At 54.1% G+C, this 18,308-nt stretch overlaps 1 protein-coding gene across 4 annotated transcripts in view; it reads right to left on the bottom strand.

Moving 5' to 3' along the window:
• Positions 1-12,433, bottom strand: part of USP36 (ubiquitin specific peptidase 36) — a 35,957-nt gene extending 23,524 nt beyond the window's left edge. For 2 of the 4 annotated variants that reach the window (XM_078438064.2, XM_078438062.2), the window contains exons 1-6: positions 12,284-12,426; positions 9,585-9,735; positions 7,854-8,249; positions 7,098-7,319; positions 717-827; positions 37-139 (exon numbers count right to left, since the gene is read on the bottom strand). In XM_078438064.2, coding sequence (XP_078294190.2) covers positions 37-139; positions 717-827; positions 7,098-7,319; positions 7,854-8,106 — 689 coding nt within the window. In that variant the 5' untranslated portion in view covers positions 8,107-8,249; positions 9,585-9,735; positions 12,284-12,426. Of the gene's footprint in view, positions 1-36; positions 140-716; positions 828-7,097; positions 7,320-7,853; positions 8,250-9,584; positions 9,736-12,283 lie in introns of all 4 variants that reach the window. The other 2 variants (XR_013552186.2, XM_078438063.2) reach the window with 2 other exon arrangements.
• Positions 12,434-18,308: the final 5,875 nt, after the last annotated feature.

The following is an 18,308-nucleotide window of genomic DNA, read 5'->3' on the forward strand; positions in this document are numbered from 1 at the left end:
GCCTCTGAGGAGAGGCGGGTGAAGGGAAGCACCTACTTGGCACAGCCATTCAAACAGGCCTTCTGCATGGCGTCGATGGTGTACCGCAGAAATTCGTGTGCATCCTCCTGGTTCCCAAAGCGGAAATGCCGGGCAATCTCTGCAGACAGACAGAAGCATCAGACTGGCAGGGGAGAGCTCACACCTTCTCCCCCGGTTCCCCGCTGTCCCAAGGGTAAACGGGAAGCACCTGCAAAGCGGCCAGTGAGGAAATCGAGAGCTCTGCGTAAAGTGCGTGTCAAGTCCTCATGGCAGAGGTTTCCCCACCGAGACCTAAGAGCTTAAACTCTCCGTGCTTAACAGAAGAGCCAGAGGCCACGAGACACCAGTCACCAAGGATGTGGAATCCACTGGTCAACTACTTTTCCAGGAGCCCACGCACAGCACAGGCGATCACAACGGCACCATACACAGCTTTCAGACCCAGGGAAGTCAGTCTGTGTTAAGTGGCTCCTGTGATGTTCACAAGAGCCCCTCCCCCGCCCGGCCCGAACCTCCACACTCTTCAGGGTGGAGGGCAGCGCGCACCCCCACGCGAAGCCCTCCCCGCTGACCCCAGCGCCACCACCTGCTCCCGAGTGCTCTTCTGGGAAGTCTTAGACCGTCGCCTGGTTCCTGATTCCTCCCCGCACCCCCTCCTCCGACCTCCCCAGCGCCCACCGCAGACGAACTCTTACTTTTCAGATCTCGGATGAAGGAGACGGGCTTGATGGCGTTGCCGCTGTTGGCGAAGGCCTGCACAATGTGGTTCTGCATGACGCACAGCATGCAGAAGCTGCCTTGGTGACCTGCAGGGCGAGGCGGTCACCGTGAGGGGGGAGCTCCCGAGACGTCTCGCCACACGGCCCAGGGAACGGCTGGGCCACAGGGGTCCCAGATGCCCTGAAGCCAGCCCGCTGTCCACGAAGGAAGCATTTCCTCTGCTGGAGAGCGTGGGGGGTCGTGACCCATCCAAAGTTGTACTTCCGGCATGCACCCCACCACCCTGAGCCAGCGCTGTTGACCTGTGTGAGGCCCTTTTCATGTTTCCTGGGTGCTACTTACTAAAAGCGGGAAGTCTGACTTTCAAAATGAAGTTTAGAACACGTTTTTCCTGATTTCTAAGCTGGATCACGTGGTCCATAAACGTGAACGTTTTAGGCTCCCCCGACAACTCTTAGTTTGCTCCTCAGCTGTGGGAACCTCTGCTCTCTTGGTTCTGGAAACTGCCCGCTGCCGTCTCAAGGCTTGGCGAGCTTCTTCCGTATAGACCCGGGAGGTTAAGGACAGCCAGGTCGGGGAGCCGTCCGCTCTTACACAGTCCACGACGATGTGGCTCCGTCTCTGGGGAGCACAGGCAGCACACCATGCAGCCACAGACCGTACATCAACGGGCGGGATGTGCGCCTCGGAACTTGACCTACAGAGCAGGCAGCGGGCCAGACTGAGACCACAGGCCACGCTCCGCCAGCCCCTGCCGTGTGTGCAACTATTTGCTGCTGCTCGGCCAGCAGGCCGGACGGTGGTACGTCTTAACCTTTATTTCAAATAATGACATCTTTTAAATGCAGAGAAGTACAAAGCCTATACCGTTGAGCGCCAACCCGTTTTAGGGGCTCCAGAAGGAAAACTCTGCCGTGACAGCGACGTCTCCTCCCCTGCACTGCCCACACGCCCTCATCGGAGGTCACTGCGATCCCGAACTAGGTCACAACTGCTCCCGCTTACGTAGTTATTGCGCTAACGCACGAGCGTGTTTACCCACAAACAATAAACGTGTTTACGCTTAGCCTACATAAACTACGCCACGCAGTGTGAACGGCTCGGCAGTTCTGACGTGGTTGTGGTTCCTTCACGTAGGCTGGAGTATCTGACCACAGGAACAGACCACGGTTCACTTACATGCTTCCTGCTGACTCTGTGTCTCTGCTCCCACAAACAGTCCCGCACCTGCTTCCTTGTGTGCAACCTTCTCTAACGCATACGCCCACGACGGACTTCTGGGTCCCGGGGCAGGCGCGTCTTCAATTCTGCAGGATACCTGCTGTTCCACATACCCTATGTTACTTCTCAAACAGGCCCAGCTTGTACCACAAACCAATCATTCTCGCCTGCAACACTCCTCCTTACCCAGTTACTTAGGCCCGTCTCAGAATCGATACTGAAACGGCATGCGGCCCGCTCACCACACGCACATAAGAACTCTAGCATTTAAAAACAGAAAAGAACTTGCATTAGCAAAGACGTGCAGAAACTGGAAACCCTGCGCACTGTCGCTGAGGACGGAGAACGGCGCAGGGGCTGTGAAAACAAACAGTATGGCGCCTCCCGGAGAAATTAAAAATGGAATTCCCGTAGGAATCAGCCATTGCACTCCAGGGCGCACGCCCAAGAGGACGGGCAACGGGGTGTCGAGCGGGCATTCGCACACCACCGCTCACGGCGTTATTCACAAGCGCTACAGCACAGAAGCCAAGTGTCCCCCCACAAGCGAATGGATAATGAGATGCGGTGCAGATGGGACACCGGAACGGTGTTCGGCTTGGAACCGAAAAGCGGACCCTGACACCTGCTACGGCGGGGACGAACCTCGGGGACGAGACGCTGGTGTAGTCGGCCAGACACGAGAGGCCGACACCATCGGGCTCTACTTCTGCGAGGGAGCCGGAGCAGGCCGGTTCACGGAGACAGAGGCAGGAGGGGGGGCGCCGGGGTGGGGGGGAGGGGAGGGGGACGCGGACTCTGTCGTCACGGGCAGGGTTTCAACTTGGGACGATGGAGTTCCGGAGCCGGATGGGTGGCTGCACGGTAACGTGAATGCACCTCGTGCCGCTCAGCCGTGCGCTCAGAGCGGTAAGTCTGGGGGCGCCTGGCGCTCAGTCGGTGGAGGGTGCGACTCTTGATCTCGGGGTCATGGGTCTGAGCTCCAGGTTGGGGGTGGAAAAAAAAATACTAAAATCGGTTTTCTGGCTGGATCCCGGTGCCGAAGCGGTCCAGCCAGCCTGTAGCAGTTCCGGCGATACTTTTCAGGATCCTTGAGGATCTCGAAACAGCACATACTCGTGGAGGAAGAGAGGACAGCCCAAGCCCACTCGGGGTCACTCAGCCAGTGGGGTACAGGGGAAAAATACTAAAACTTCCCTTAAAACTTTTACTCCAAAAAACCTTAGACACTGAGGCTCACCAACATTCGGCAGAGCGACCCAGAGCGACGCGGGCGCCCTCCCAGGAGAGGGAACCTGAGGGAACGGGGGACGTCCCACCACCGACAGGGCCGATCCCGGTGGCTCCCACCTCACACCCTCGCTCCCACGCGCCCGGTGTGATGGATGGGCTGCAGGGACTTACGGGTGTTTCCTACGTCCCTCCGTCAGCCCTAATAAGGTGGACGACGGGTGCTGCAGAGAAAGCAGAAACGAAGGGCGGCGGTGCAGGGAAGGACAGAACAAAACTAGGGCAGAGCAGGGTCATCACCACCACCACCACGAGATGAAAGCAAAGAAAGCCTAGTCTGGTCTTACTGGAAGTCCACCCGAAACAACCCTAATGGCGCCGAGGTCGCTACCGGAAATAGGGACTTAGAACCAGCTACGCCTCCAGCGTGCACAGTGCCTCAGTATTTTAACTGCAGCAGCCACAGAGCCATTCCGATCCTAAGACGTTACAAAATGCTACTTTCCACCGCGTGGCCATCTTTCACGAAATAACAAAAAAGAACACAGCCGATATCCCCGAACACGTCACACAACCCAAACCTCTTACCCTACCGCTGCCCCTCTCTCGCTCCCATCTCCCTGCCCCAGGTCTAGCCTGATTTCCTATTTTCCTTGCGTACCAACTAAAAAAACCATGGTTCTTTTTTAGCCTTCTCCCATGCGCGTGTACCTAAATACCGTGTCGTCTTGCTTTTTCAGCTTTATAAACAGCAATTCACGCTGTATGCGGTCTTCTGGGACTTTTTCTTCACTCTGCCTTGTGGCCTTCGGATTCACCCGCGGAGCGGGTCACTCGCGCTCCTGCACCACCGGGGGCTGCTCCGCCCCAGGCCCACCCGTGACTCCGGGATCCGTTCTGTTCACGGGCACCTGAGCTGCTGGCAGCCGTGTTTACACAGGTGTCGTGACAGGCGTGTCCCGGAGCTTTCCTGCAGAACTGCTGGCCGGGAGAGTATCTGGAAGAGGCCGGAGCAGACCTCTGTGCTGCCTGACGTTCAGTGTCGTCAGGCTTCTGAATCTTCACCCATCACAGAGCTGGGCCGGTTGTACTGGCGTTTCCCTGGTTCCGAGCGAGGCTGACCATCTCTCCCTGTCCTTCTGACCGCGAGCTTCCTCTTCTGTAAAATGCTGGTTCATAATCTTCATTTAGTTTTGGGTAGGTTGTCCGTCCCCTGTTGGTCTGTATTCTTTCCACATTCTCAGCAGTGATCCTCTGCTGGTGACACGTCCCAGGTTCTGCCTCTGGTTCGCAGCTCCCCGTTTGCCTTTTGATTTCCTTCAAGTGCTTTTTGTGAACCAAAGTTGCTACTTTTAATGCATTGGAATTCGTCATTTGTGATAGTGCTGAGTCCTGTTTAAGAAATCTCCTATCCAGGGGTCCCCCGGGGATGCTCGGGCGGTTAAGCGTCTTTGACTCAGGTCATGATCTCGCAGTCTGTTGAGTTCCAGCCCCGCGTCGGGCTCTGTGATGGCAGCTCAGAGCGTGGAGCCTGCTTCAGATTCTGTGTCTTCCTCTCTCTCTGCCCCTCCCCTGCTCATGCTCTGTCTCTCGATAATAAGAAATAAACATTAAAAAAAAAAAAAAAGAAAAAAGAAGAAAAAGAAAAATCTCCCCTCCTAAGGCCAGAAAGATAGTTGCCAACATTTGCTATCAGAGTGTGATGTTTGCTTCCGATATTAAATTTTGAACGCATCTTTTGTGCACGGCTGTGCTGTGAAATGGGGGTCCTATCTCACTCTTCCCAGATGAAAGCCTGAGTTCTTTCAAAGTTCCATTTGTTTAAAATGCGAGACACGTGAAAGAGCGGCATGTAGGCAACACACTTCCAGATACGTGCAGGTCTGTTTCTGGGCTCTGCTCCACCGCACTGGTCAGTCTGTCCCTCCCTGACCCAATACTCTCGACTCTTTAGCTTCTCTACTTGACAAGACTTCCTAGCTGGTAGGGCATCTCTCTCCCTATAGCCTCCTTCAGAAGCCTCTTGGTGATACTGAGTCCTCTGCTTTGCTTTTTCGTATACATCCTAGAATCAGCCGGAGTTACGTTAACGAACTACGTTAATCTGGGGAGAACCAACATTTTTATAACAGCGAGGCTTCCTTCTGAATGAAGGCAGCTATCTTCGTGTATGTAGGTTCTTGTGTAACGTCCTTCAGTGAGAGATCTCTTGGTAAATTTAAGTCTAGACACTTTATCATTTTTGTTGCTATTACAAACTTTTTTCATAGTAGCAACTTCTTTTTAAAACTCGTTTGGTGCGGAGAAATTCAACTAACTTTTCGTACACTGACATATTTAGTTACATTGCCAAATTTCTAATTTATAGTTTCTTTCGCTTTTCTTTTCTTCCTTCCTTTTTTTTTTTCCTTAGGAACATTATTTTCAAGTTAACAATGGTGCGTTCTCTCCTTTTTCCCCCCACGTCACCACTCTGGCTAAGACGGACACATCTTCAACACAAGGGGTGACAGGGACCCTTATTTCACGCTGTGTTTTGAAGAGTATATGCTTCCAATATTTTCCTATTGAGAAATTTGGGGGGTTTTTTGTTTGTTTTTGTTTTTTTGTGTTTGGTAGATAACCATTTATCAAGATAAGGAAACTCCTTCTTATTGCTGCTTTACTAAAAGCTCATCATCAATTTCTTTTTTGGGCATCTACTTGCAGGTGACCGTTCCCTTTTCATCTGCTGATACATTAATTAAGGAAACAAAATTAGCAGTCACTTACACGGCACTAAACTGTGGCCTAAGTACCATTCTGAGCATTTCCCGCGATTCATTCAAACTTCCCAACAACACTATCAGGATCATAGCATTTAACAGTCACACTTGGGAGATTTTCAAATTTTAGAACATCCTTCCAGGGCTACGATGAACACAAACTGCTCACAGTGTTTAAAAGACTATGGAGTTTGGGGGCGCCTGGGTGGCTCAGTCGGTTGAGCGTCCGACTGCGGCTCAGGTCATGATCTCACGGTTTGTGAGTTCGAGCCCCGCGTCGGGCTCTGTGCTGACAGATCGGAGCCCGGAGCCTGTTTCAGATTCTGTGTCTCCCTCTCTCTCTGACCCTCCCCCGTTCATGCTCTGTCTCTGTCTCAGAAATAAATAAACATTTAAAAAAAATTAAAAAAAAAAAAAAAAGCCTGAAGTTTGGTAGTAGTTTGTCTAGAAGTTTCTTAACTACATTCGTGAATCAGATGGGGCTGTAATTTTTCTTATGTTGTACTCGTTTAATTTCATTCCCCAAGTTATTAGAACCTCGTAGAACGAGCTGGGGAGTTTTTCTCTCCTTCTCTATTCTCTGGAAGAGTTTGTGAAGCATTGCAACGAACTGTTTCTCAAAATTTTCATGAAGCTCACCCAGAAGTCGTCTCAGCCTGGTATTTTCTTCATGGGAAGATCTAATCCACCCATGTAATTTCTTTATTAGTTACAAGGCTTTTAAAACTTTCTACTTGCTTCAGTTTTGGTAAGTTACATTTTATTTCACCCCTCTTACCCGTTTTAAATTTCTACTTGGAGGCATGTTTTATAATGCGCATAAAACGCTGACTGGTACGATAACGGATGTATAAAGTCGTGGAATATACGTAGTTTGGATGTATTTTTTGAAAACCCCTCTCTCCGTTTAGGTACTCCTTTTTACAAGAGTTTGGGACCAACGCTCTACCTGAGACTGGCTTCCACGGCCCGTCCTGCCGCGGGCACACGACAAATTTAGGTTTTGTCAGTTACTACGTCACGAATGTCACTCCGAAATCTGACCCAGGCTGAGGGCTGGCAGGCCGTGAGCACGTGGGTTTGTCTCCGCGGGACACCGTCCGGTCCCCCACGACCCCCAGGCCGCCCCCTCCCACTCACAGTTGCGAGCATGCTCCTTGGAGAGCAGGTAGTTGGCCAGAGGCGGGGTGTAGGTCAAGCACTGTACGGTCGAGTTCAAGAAGCAGGTGTTGCCGAGGTTGTGGAGCCCCGCTCCCACGCGGTAAACCCGCTCCCACTTTAGAGACAGCCGCTCGGTGGGGAAGAGCACTTTCTGTGGGGCGGGGACACCGTCCCCACAGCTCTCGTACGCATGCTCGCTGCCTGTGAGAGAAGGGACGAGGGAAGAAAAAAGGGCCTGAGTCCACGCACAGATGGACCACGAGAGGCACACTCGGCCTGCACGTGGCCAAAACACGGCGTCAAAGGCTAACTGGTGTTCCCGCCCACCGGGAGTTACTAGAAAGCCCGGGAGAAAACCCGGTCATCCCACGGTCCTCGCAGACTGCATAGGTCTGGAATTCGAGGAGCCCCCCATGGATGGGAAGGCAAGACTCAGAACGAACGGCTAGAGGGGCCAGGCCCCCGCATGCTGAGGCCCAGCCCGCTCCTCTCGTTTCCAAGCCCCGCTTCTGATGAAACACACACGAGTTCCAAGGCCTCTCTAAGGTCACGGATCTCTTTCTGACCAACCCCGTGTCGTTATTTCTACGACTGAAAGCCACCGACCCCACTGAAACCTCCCAACTCTCTGACCACGTCTCTAGTTTTGTTCCTCCCACTCGGCCAACGCTCCGTCCATCCGCGTGGTCAACACACATCGAGACCCCCTCCTGCCGGCCAACCGTGCGTCTGTACCCTGTCTCCTGGCCTGAGGCTCGTCTCCACTCCTGTGGCGACCGGCTCCCTCCGTTTTAGGGTTCAGCAAGACATATTTGCTCTTTAAGGACTCCAGCTGATAGGAGAAACTCTTGCTGGCTGGCTCGAACTCAATCTTCTGTAGAAGGACTTTCTTGGCAGAGGAGGCCAGGAGCTTCCCCAGCTCTCCATCGTCAGCCGAGTCCTTGCGGCCGGGTTTCAGGGCTTCCTTCAACTTATCGACTATTGGCATGGTGCATCACCGTGGGGACGAGAAGGGACACAGAGCGACGAGTACCCAGGTCCCAGGAACAAAGCATCACTTCTCTGCAATCCCCTCTTTGGTCTTTACGGATGCTAGCCACCACACAAGCTTCTCTGGATCGGCTGCCAACCCTAGAAAGGAAGCGTAAAACACGGAAACGTGTCACCAACCGCTTGGACGGAGCAGAGGCCGTGCTTCTCTCAGAAAGACCAGGTGCTTCCACAAACAGCACCGAACACACAGTGACGGCACCGGCACCGGGCGAGCCGCGCGACGTGCATTTGCTCCATACGGGACCGCGCACCTCCGGCCGGCCACACCTGCCTTCAAAAGGTGACCTCATGGTCCTAATGTGTGCTCACAAACAGGGAAGCGCGAACTCTCACAGGACACCCTGGTTGCACACACAAATCCATGTGATAAAAGAAGTAAATGGGGCAACTGGGGGGCTCCGTCGGTTGAGCGTCCGACTTGGGCTCAGGTCATGATCTCGCGGTTCGTGGGTTCGAGCCCCGTGTCGGGCTCCGTGCTGACAGCCCGGAGCCTGCTTCCGATTCTGTGTCTCCCTGTCTCTCTGTCCCTCTCTTATTCATGCTCTGCCTCTGTCTCTCAGAGATAGAGAAATAAACGTTAAAAAAAAAAAAAAAAAAAAAAAAGAAAACATGACTTCAGAGGCACCTGGGTGGCTCAGTCAGTTAAGCGTCCGACTGGGGCTCAGGTCACGATCTCGCGGTTCGTATGTCCGAGCCCCACATTGGACTCTGTGCTGGCAGCTCAGAGCCTGCTTGGGATTCTCTCTCTGCTCCTCCCCCTCTCATGCTGTCTCTGTCTCCCTCAAAATAAATAAATACACTTTTCAAAAGATGAAATAAAATCTTTGCAAAAACAAAATTTCCGCAAACAAACCCAGAAACTTAAGGGGCGCCTGGGGGGCTCAGTCGATTGAGCGTCCGACTTGGGCTCAGATCATGATCTCACGGTTCAAGGGTTCGAGCCCCGCGTGGGGCTCAGAGCCTGGAGCCCGCTTGGGATTCTGTGTCTCTCTCTCTGTCCCTCCCCCATTTGTGCTCTGTATCTCTATCTCGCAAAAATAAATAAACGTAAAAAACACTTTTTTTTTTGGGCGAGCGTGCATACAGGCACACGTGCGTGTGAGCAGGGGAGGGCCAGAGAAAAGGAAAGGAAGATTCCCTAGCAAGTTCCAGACTCAGCGCGGAGCCCGACACAGGTCCCGAACCCACAACCGCCAGATCACGACCTTGGGCTGAAATCAAGAGTGGGATGCTTGACCAACCGAGCCACCCAGGCGCCCCTGGAACTTATCTTTAAAAGAGCAAGCACAAACTCTTTGATTTGAGGAAACAAAAGAACCTTTCCTGAGAGTCGTTATCCCAGGGTTCCCACCACCTGAACAGGCCGACAGCTCGGAGAAATGAGAAGATGCACAGACACCTCTGCTGCCTTACCTGGGACGTCTGACCTTGGGCGTGCTGCTGTTGCAGCATGGGGTCAGGTTCTGGGCCAGAGCGGGCAGGTGCGGTGCGCGACCCTCAGATGCCCGAGCTCCTCGCCTTTGGCTTGGTCAGTCACCAAAGCTGCGGGCCTGTCGTTCAGAATCTGTGGGGTGAACAGAGCACCACGTGAGGCACGGTCCCCTCGGCCCCACTGCATGGACACAGAGCAGGGAGGCCGACGATCTCCCCGGAAGAGTCGGTGTGAAGGCTGAAGGAGGGTCGACTGCCGGATTTAGGAAGATTCTGGAGAAGAACTGAACGCACCAGCTCCCAACTCTGCAACGTGCACACGAGGGAAGCACTGCCCTCGGCCCTGCGTCCTAACCTTCAAACCAGGGACAAGTCCAGGGGCCAAAAATCCCCAGGGGGCTCCGGTCCAAAATGCTTTCCAGAAAGTGAGAGGTAATAATCACCTCCAACTTCCACGTTTCAGAGACCGGTAGAAAAAAGGAAAAAAAAAATTGAAGGAGCAGAGAGAATCGCCACATTTTCACTTTGCTAAGTGCAGATTTCTTGTCCTTGCCATCCACGATCACTATGATTACATAAGATTAAGGTACTGAAAATTTTTTTGCGGTGAAAACGTTCGAATGTATACAACGTGGGGGCGCCTAGGTGGCTCAGGTGGTTAAGCGTCTGACTTTGGCTCAGGTCATGATCTCGCAGCTCGGGAGTTCGAGCCCCGCATCAGGTTCTCTGTCAGCAGACTTCGCTTTGGATCCTCTGTCCTCCTCTCTCTCTGCCCCTCCACTGCTCTCTCAAAAATAAACATACATTCTTTTTCCTTCTAAATATATGGAATGTGGAGAAATCAACATAGGGACCACCACGTTCCCTTTATTCATATCAGCAGTTACTACGTGGGCCCAATCCATATTCCTCTCCCGTCCCCACGTTACCGACAGCAAATTTCAGATACATTGTATTTCATATCCATAAATAAAAGCATACCCACACCAAAATAAAGAGGGAGCATAATAAACGTGATCTCAGAAGAAAAGCCAATGTGGAAACTGAAGATCCCGGTCTTACAAAAATCGCCCTGTAATATCCCTGTTTTAATCAAGACTCATACCTCACAGTGCACAGGTGAGGGCATAGACAGACATGGGCCCAAGGGCAAATGTTGGGGGACCAAACAGCGAGGGGACGAACAGAACTTGGGAGATATAACCCGATTTATTTCAAGAGAAGTAATTTCAAGAACCCCTATCCCACCGCCCACTCCTCACTGTGGAAGCCAGAGATTTTTGAACAAACGTCATTTTTCAACTTCTGACAAAGATCGACCCCTGTGTCACCGATGCCGTCCAAAACATCAATAACCAAAAAGTTATTTCCCTCTGAGGGGCAGGAACCCAGAGAAAAACGTCCTTGCAATCACCAGCAAGCCCTCTGATGTGCGCATCTGACAACCTGCTCTTCCAAAGTCGGGAAGGATGCTCCCTCCATTCCGCGTCGCTTATGGTCCAGAACAGCTCGGGCTCCCGGGTGCCTAGTTCCACCTCGGAGAGCAGCCGGACACAGCTGCCTCATATTCCCTCTCCCTCCGCCCTGTAAATTCACTTTTCCAGGATGAAATGCACTCGAGACTCACAGGGTCAACCACGTGCTGGTGGGGGAGGAGCCCCAGATGGACAGAGCCCCGGGCCTCCCTGGGGCACCTTCACAGGGGGCCTCCGGGCTCTTCTGCAGAGGCGAGCGGAGCCTCCCTCTCCTTGGAGGCCGGATTCTCAGCAATCGCTTACAGAAAGCAGGCTGGACGCTTTCCTCTCTCATCGCTCTCGGTTTTAGAATGCTACTCGGTCTAGCTCCTATAACCCCAGGGGAGACTCCACACTACCCACTAAAACGGGTATTTTAAACACCCTCCTCCCACCTTGTCCTCACCCACTCGCATCCACCTTGACCATGACCCTGAGGAAGGTTACCTTCTCCGGGGGTAAGTCTTTCCCACGTTTTTCACTAAAAGGAAAAAAAATGAGATGGCAGCACTGTTGCCAAACCGAACAGGCTCCTCCAGATTTTGACTTAAGCCATTTCAGAGAGTCTGGTTTCTGCATAAATGATGCTTCCGTGGGTAAGGACCGTGTCCACGACCGACACAGGCAGTTGCCTCCTCCGACCCCCCGGAGCTCCTGGCTGGGGCAGGCTCTCCCCTCCATCACCGGTCAGGGTTCCCCGGGAACAGCAAAGAGGCAGCCTCCCGGACCCTTCCTGTGGAGCCCCCCGAACCCCGCGCGGACGACGCGCCCCTGACCCTTCCCGTGGACTGCAGAACCCTCTCGGACCGCGCGCCCCTGACCCTCCCCATGGACCCCGGAGCCCCTCGCGGGCCGCGCACCCATGACCCTCCCCGTGGACCCCCGAGCCCCTCGCGGAACGCGCGCTCCTGGCCCTTCCCGTGCACCCCCGAGCCCCTCACGGACAGAGCAACCCCGAACTGGCCAACCGAGTAGCCCTGGGCCCTCCCTACGGGTCCCTGAGCCCCTCGAGGACGAGTACCCACATGTCCCCTGTGCGGCGCCCCCCCCCCCCCACCCCGCCAGGGCGCATCTTCCCGCACCCCAGGCCCCGCGGAAGCCCTCCACCCGGCCGGACGCGCAGCCTTCTCTCGGCCCACGCGCGGCCGCCACCCGGCCCCAGCCTACCCGGCCCTCGGTGGGCCCGGCTTCAGGCCCGCGGCGCTGGCGTCTGCTCCGCCCGGGCCCTGCACACGCACCATCCGGGCCTCGGGCGCCTCACACACGTGTCACCGCGACGCTTAAAGGCGCCGCGACTCGAGGCCAGCGCTGCCGGGCTCGAAACGTCGTGGCTGCTTTAAGAGCAGCAGGCCCCGCTCCCTGGGCCCGCCCACAGTCGCTCTACGCAGCCGATACGTCATCCCCTCATCCCGCGGCCCCGCCCCCTACGCGATGACGCAAGCACGCAGAGTCGGAGACGCCCCGCCCCCTGGGTCGGAGCCGGGCGAGTTCCCGGAGAGCACGTGAGGCGTCCGCTTCCGGGTCCTTAACGCGCAACGCACCTGGCGCGGCCTCAGTCCCGCGCCCAGTGCCCGGCGCGGGTGGTGCTGATGTCGCGGGGTGTCGGCCTCGCTCTCCAGGGCCTTTAGTGACCGAGCCCCGGACCGGGCGCGATGAGGGCGGCAGGCCCGGAAAAGCCAGGGAGGGCCGAGCAAAGAGCTGCTGGGATGACTGTGGGGAGTGGTGGCGGTTGACCTCTGAAATGTCCGGGGGGGGGGGGGGGACCGTGTGCAATTCCCTGGCCCCACTCCCGACCTCCAAACGCATCATCCTGTGACGACTGCGTTCAGCTCTTGGTTGAATGCTCGCAAATACGCATTGCTTCTGCGGTATTTTAAAACATCCTTTTCACCAGACCCACTCCTCGCGTGAACGGGCAGGGGGGGAGAACGAGCGGCTCCTAGCCTGACCTTCCGTGGCTCTCTGACACTGACGAGGGCAGCGGGTGGGAATAAACGACCCAAAATCACAACCTGGCGCTCAGAGCCTTGTCTGCCTGCTCTTTCTTGGCAGGGAAGCCTGCGGCGGGTTGGGTGAGCTCCTGGGGGAACCGCCTAGAGCTAGTCTCCATGCCCACGCTGCACCCCGACAGTCCTTGGGGCCGGGATTGGAGATGGACCCACAACAGGTGTCACTGGGACAAAATTCACCCTGTAGTTGTTACGTGGATGCTGGTGTCCTGAAAAAGCAAACAAGCAGAAACAAAACCGTAGGGGCCCGGGCCTGGGAGAGCCCTCAGGAGCTTCAGATCGAGATCTGTTCCTGGGGTGAGAGCATTCTGTGCCCCGAGACAGTGATTCAAACCAAGACAGTTCTCACTATGGTGTCGCCTGATCCCATGTGTAAGCGAGTGATTAGAAGTGTGGGGGCAGGTCCCAAGGGCTGGCAACTGACAGGGGAAGGAGGAGACTATGGCACCTGATCCCATGTGTAAGCAAGTGATTAGAAGTGTGGGGGCAGGTCCCAAGGGCTGGCAACTGACAGGGGAAGGAGGAGACTAGGCTTTTATGCCAGCGCTGCCCTAATTCGCGGGTTGCTTTGGACAGTGAACTAACCTGGATTTCCTCACCTGGGGAATAAAGACAATCTCCAGCAGATCTGTAGCGCTTAACAAAACTGAACACCTTTGCTTCCATCGCTGAACTGATATTATGTGTCAGAGACCTAGCTGGTCTGTCGCCTTGCCAACATTGGATGCCTGAAGCCTCCCCGGCAACCCTATAAAAAGATACTGTTCCCATTTTACAGATTAAAAAAAAACAAACTGAGCATGCGCACCATCTCTGCAAAGAGGTGATGTGAGGGTTTAAACCCAGGTGTTCCCGGCTCCAGGTTTACACCATTAGCTCAGGCCCTCGGAGAGACCCCGAAAATCTGAGATGACAGGTTAGCCGAGAGGCTTCTGTCCTGCTTCACAAAGTAATCTGAAACCCAGTAGGGAAGAGCTTTCCACCACCCACACTCCCACCCTAACTCCCCCTCCCGACTCTCGATAAGAAGCCTCAGCGCGGAATCTCCTCGAGGTATGTTCAAGTAGGCCTTTCCTAAAGCGCTTCATCTCAAAGGTCACCAGAGAAATGCAAATGAAAACCACACCGAGGGATGTTTCACGCCCACTAGGACAGCTAAAATTGAAAACACCACGTGTTGGAGAGAAAGCAGGCAAGTAGACTCGTAAAACCCCTAGGAGTATAACATGATGCAACTGTCTTACAAAGAAAAGTTAAATGTTTCTTTTCAGTAACACAAACACCTGCCCCATGAGCCGCCCATTGCCGTGGCCATCACCACTGTAACTGTGCCTGTAGTCCGGGACCTTCCACATGCGCAGCTGCAGCCCTCTGCTCCCCCGACCCCCATCTCCGGAACGGGGGGTCCAGTAAGTGTCTGCTGATCACCTCCCTGCAGGATCCACAAACCCTTGAGCCCACCATGCCCGGACACGGGCGCATTCCTTCTTGCCTCAACTGCCTCTCTTTTTCTGCCCTGTTGCCCCCTTGGGCTGCCGGGCTGGAGCTCAGACCGAATCCTTGTCCTTTTCAGCTTTTCCAAGCTCCCTGGCATCCAGGAGGGTCTGGCCACTGGGGGTCACTGGCGAGACTGGAGGGCAAAGGAAAGGAGTGGCCGGGCCTCTCTCTTCCACCCTTTCTGCTCGGAACGGGAGTCCCTGGCTCCCTCCAGCGATGTGCACTGTGGTTCCAGCCTTCTCCCTCCCCAGCCTGTCCCCTCCCTGGGCTCTTGTAGGACAGCCTCCAACCTCTGTCCCTCTGCCCTAGAAGTGCTTGCTAACAGCTGCCTGTTGTTCTCTGGTTGGCTTCCATCAGGTTGTAAGCAATCTCTGCTTTAATCCCGTTTTTTGTTTTTTTTTTTTAAGTTTACTTCTTTATTTTGAGAGAGAGAGAGAGAGTGAATGGGGGAGGGCCAGAGAGAGAGGGAGAGGGAGAGAATCCCAGGCAGGCTCTGCACGGTTAGCACAGAGCCCGATGCGGGGCTGGAACTCATGAACAATGAGATCGTGACCTGAGCCGACATCAAGAATTAGACACTTAACCTTAGACTGAGCTACCCAGGCGCCCCAAATCCCCTCTGTTTTAAAATCTGCACAGAGTGGTTTTGGTGTTCCTGAGTGAACCCAGGCTGATACAGACAATGACCCCAACATCCACCTTCCTGGTCCACATCCTGGTCTCATCTCTCTCCCTCCCCGTGTAAATCGTCAATCAACACATTTTGCTAATTTTACTACTCAAATATTCCTCAAGCCACTCTCTTCCCTCCATCTAATTGCCCACATAAAGCCCTTCTCCCTCTGCACCTGCGTTACTGGGATGGCCAGATCCATCACTCAAACGGCCAAAAAGAATAATATAGTTGAAAGGCCTACCCGAAAACACTGTGCACCTGCCTGAACCCTTCCCTGTCACCAGAAGCTGATGGGAAAGACAAGCTCCTTCGTATGGTCTCTAATGGTCCCTGGGGGGCTGGCTACTTGCTCGCCTTTTCCTCCTTCTCCCCCAGCCACTCCCTGCCCTGGATCTCTCAGCAGAGCTGAATCCAAGCGCCCCCGCCCAGACCCTAACAAGGCTGTCTCTGTTGTAGGCTCCAACCGGTCTTTGGGCTAAATTCCCTTTCCCACTTGCCCTTCTCCAACTTCTCCTCAGGCGCCACCTCCTCCAGGAAGTCTTCCTGGATTCCCTCCATCCCTGCCATTAGGTTTGTGTTGCCTTGGGCCTGCTGCACTTTCCATTTATATATTAATTGGAATGTTCTCTGGTCTTCTCCCTCCCCTACCATGACTCTTAAAGCCCTCACTATGTCTCACTCATCCGAGTGTCCCCGGGCCTGGTTCACTGCAGATATACTGTGCATGTAAATGTTCACGAAGACCAACCAAACAGAAAATGAAATAGCGAAGATGGGACAATTGAATAATCTCTAAATCCTGAAGGAGAAAGGGAGAAAAACACTGAAAATAATAAAACGTTCTCTCTTTTTTTTTTTTTTTTTTTAAGTAGCTTCGTGCCCAGTGCAGAGCCCCACGTGGGGCTTGAACTCAAGACTGCGAGATCAAGACCTGAGCTGAGATCAACAGTCAGACGCTTGCTTAACCGACTGAGCCACCCCGGTGCCCCGAAAATATTCTTTCTTTAAAAAGTGTTGTAAATGTTTATTCATTTTTCGAGAGAGAGAGAGAGACAGAGTGCAAGTGGAGGAGGGGAAGAGAGAGGGGGAGACACAGAATCCAAAACAGGCTCCGGGTTCTGAGCTGGCAGCACAGAGCCCGAGACGGGGATTGAACTCATGAACTGCGAGATCATGACCTGACCTTGTAGCAAGTAGGAGGCTTCACCGACCGAGCCACCCAGGTGCCCCTCCCCTAAAATTCTTAATTCGAAAAAAAAAAAAAGTGTAACCAAAATGAATCAAATTAGAACTTACCTTTTAAAAAAAATGTTTATTGGGGCGCCTGGGTGGCGCAGTCGGTTAAGCGTCCGACTTCAGCCAGGTCACGATCTCACGGTCCGTGAGTTCGAGCCCCGCGTCAGGCTCTGGGCTGATGGCTCGGAGCCTGGAGCCTGTTTCCGATTCTGTGTCTCCCTCTCTCTCTGCCCCTCCCCCGTTCATGCTCTGTCTCTCTCTGTCCCAAAAATAAATAAAAAACGTTGAAAAAAAAAATAAAAATAAAAAAATAAAAAAAAGTTTATTTTTGAGAGAGAGAGAGAGAGAGTGCACACACACACACACACACACACACACACACACACACAAGTGGGGGAGGGGCAGAGAGAGGGGGAGAGAGAGAATCCCAGGCAGGCTCCACACTGTCAGTGCAGAGCCCGATGCAGGGCTTGAACCCGTGAACCAGGAGATCATGACCTGAGCCCAAGTCAGACGCTTAACCACCTGAGCCACCCAGGCGCCCCAAGACCTTCCGTTTAAATCCCAGCACCACCTTGCATTGGACACTCAGACCTCTGCCACTGCCCAGGGTGCCATACGAATCAGGCTCAACTAGATTGTTCTTTGGCTTAGTCTGGGCCTGCCTGGGAAGGAGGTGGGTACTGGCCCAGGGGGCCGTGGCCAGAGGCTTCCCGTAGGGAGTTTCAGCCGTGACTAATTCTCTCCGATGCCCGGGAGAGGAAGTGACAGGTGTCACACCCAAGCCCAGGCCGGAGGCTGAGAATCTGCCGGGGCCTCCTCTGCTCCTTTTTCTGGCCGAAAGCAAAGGACTCTGAGGCTCCGGAAGGTGGTGGGGACACAGAGGGAAAGAGCCCAGGTCTCTGAATCGCCTGAGGAAGGTCACCCAACAAATGTCCCCGTTGATCTTGGCAAGAAATCCCCTCTCTTTGTTAGCTTCGGAGACGTTGGGTCTATCTGTTACAGAATCCACAACCACCTTGCCTGGTGCACCTTTGCTCCCAGATCTCAGGGCCCTGGGGCCGTGGGGTGCTGAGGCGGGTGCCACGCACCTGGGACCACAGCGGAGGGGGGTTCGATGCACCCGGTGTCCGTGGGGAAGTCGTCCTACGGCGACACCACGTCCTGGTTTATGCCGCACGCGTTGCGAGCACTCTCTTGCTCTCTCGAAAGTGTCCCAGTTTGGAAGATAAATTGTATGGAGATGAATCTTCCAGGCAGTTGAATTTGACCCTTTTTAAGTTTACAAACTACAACCCATCACAGGCGTTTTGGTGTTTTGACGTGTCTTAGCTGACACTGGGATCTTAGCTGACACTGGGATTTTGTCATGCTCGCTTCAAGTCTGGCAAAAACTTGTTCTGAAAACTGACACATGCAAAGGAAAACAAAAGCCACTACAAGGCCCTTCTTCATGCAAACGGAAGGCAAAATGTCCCCAGGAGGGAGACAGTCTGGGGGAGGGGAAGCTGCTTGTGCCAGGCTGGTGGCTGGCGGTCCTCAGAGATGCTGCGGGAGGGAGGAGGCCAGACCCCGCCTCTGCCCGGGTTCAACCCCAGCCCCAGTGCTTACTGGCCGGGTGCCCAGGAAACGGACCTCCCTATGCCTCAGACTCTTTATCTACCAACCAAGAAGGATGAGAGCACAGGCTTCTCGGATTTGGCCCGTGTCCCCTGGGATAACGTACGTGAAGCCCTCGGTATGAATCCTGGCGTGGAATAAAATGTTAGCTTTG

This window comes from Panthera onca, chromosome E1 (assembly GCF_046562875.1).
Source record: "Panthera onca isolate mPanOnc1 chromosome E1, mPanOnc1 haplotype 2, whole genome shotgun sequence".
NCBI lineage: Eukaryota > Metazoa > Chordata > Mammalia > Carnivora > Felidae > Panthera > Panthera onca.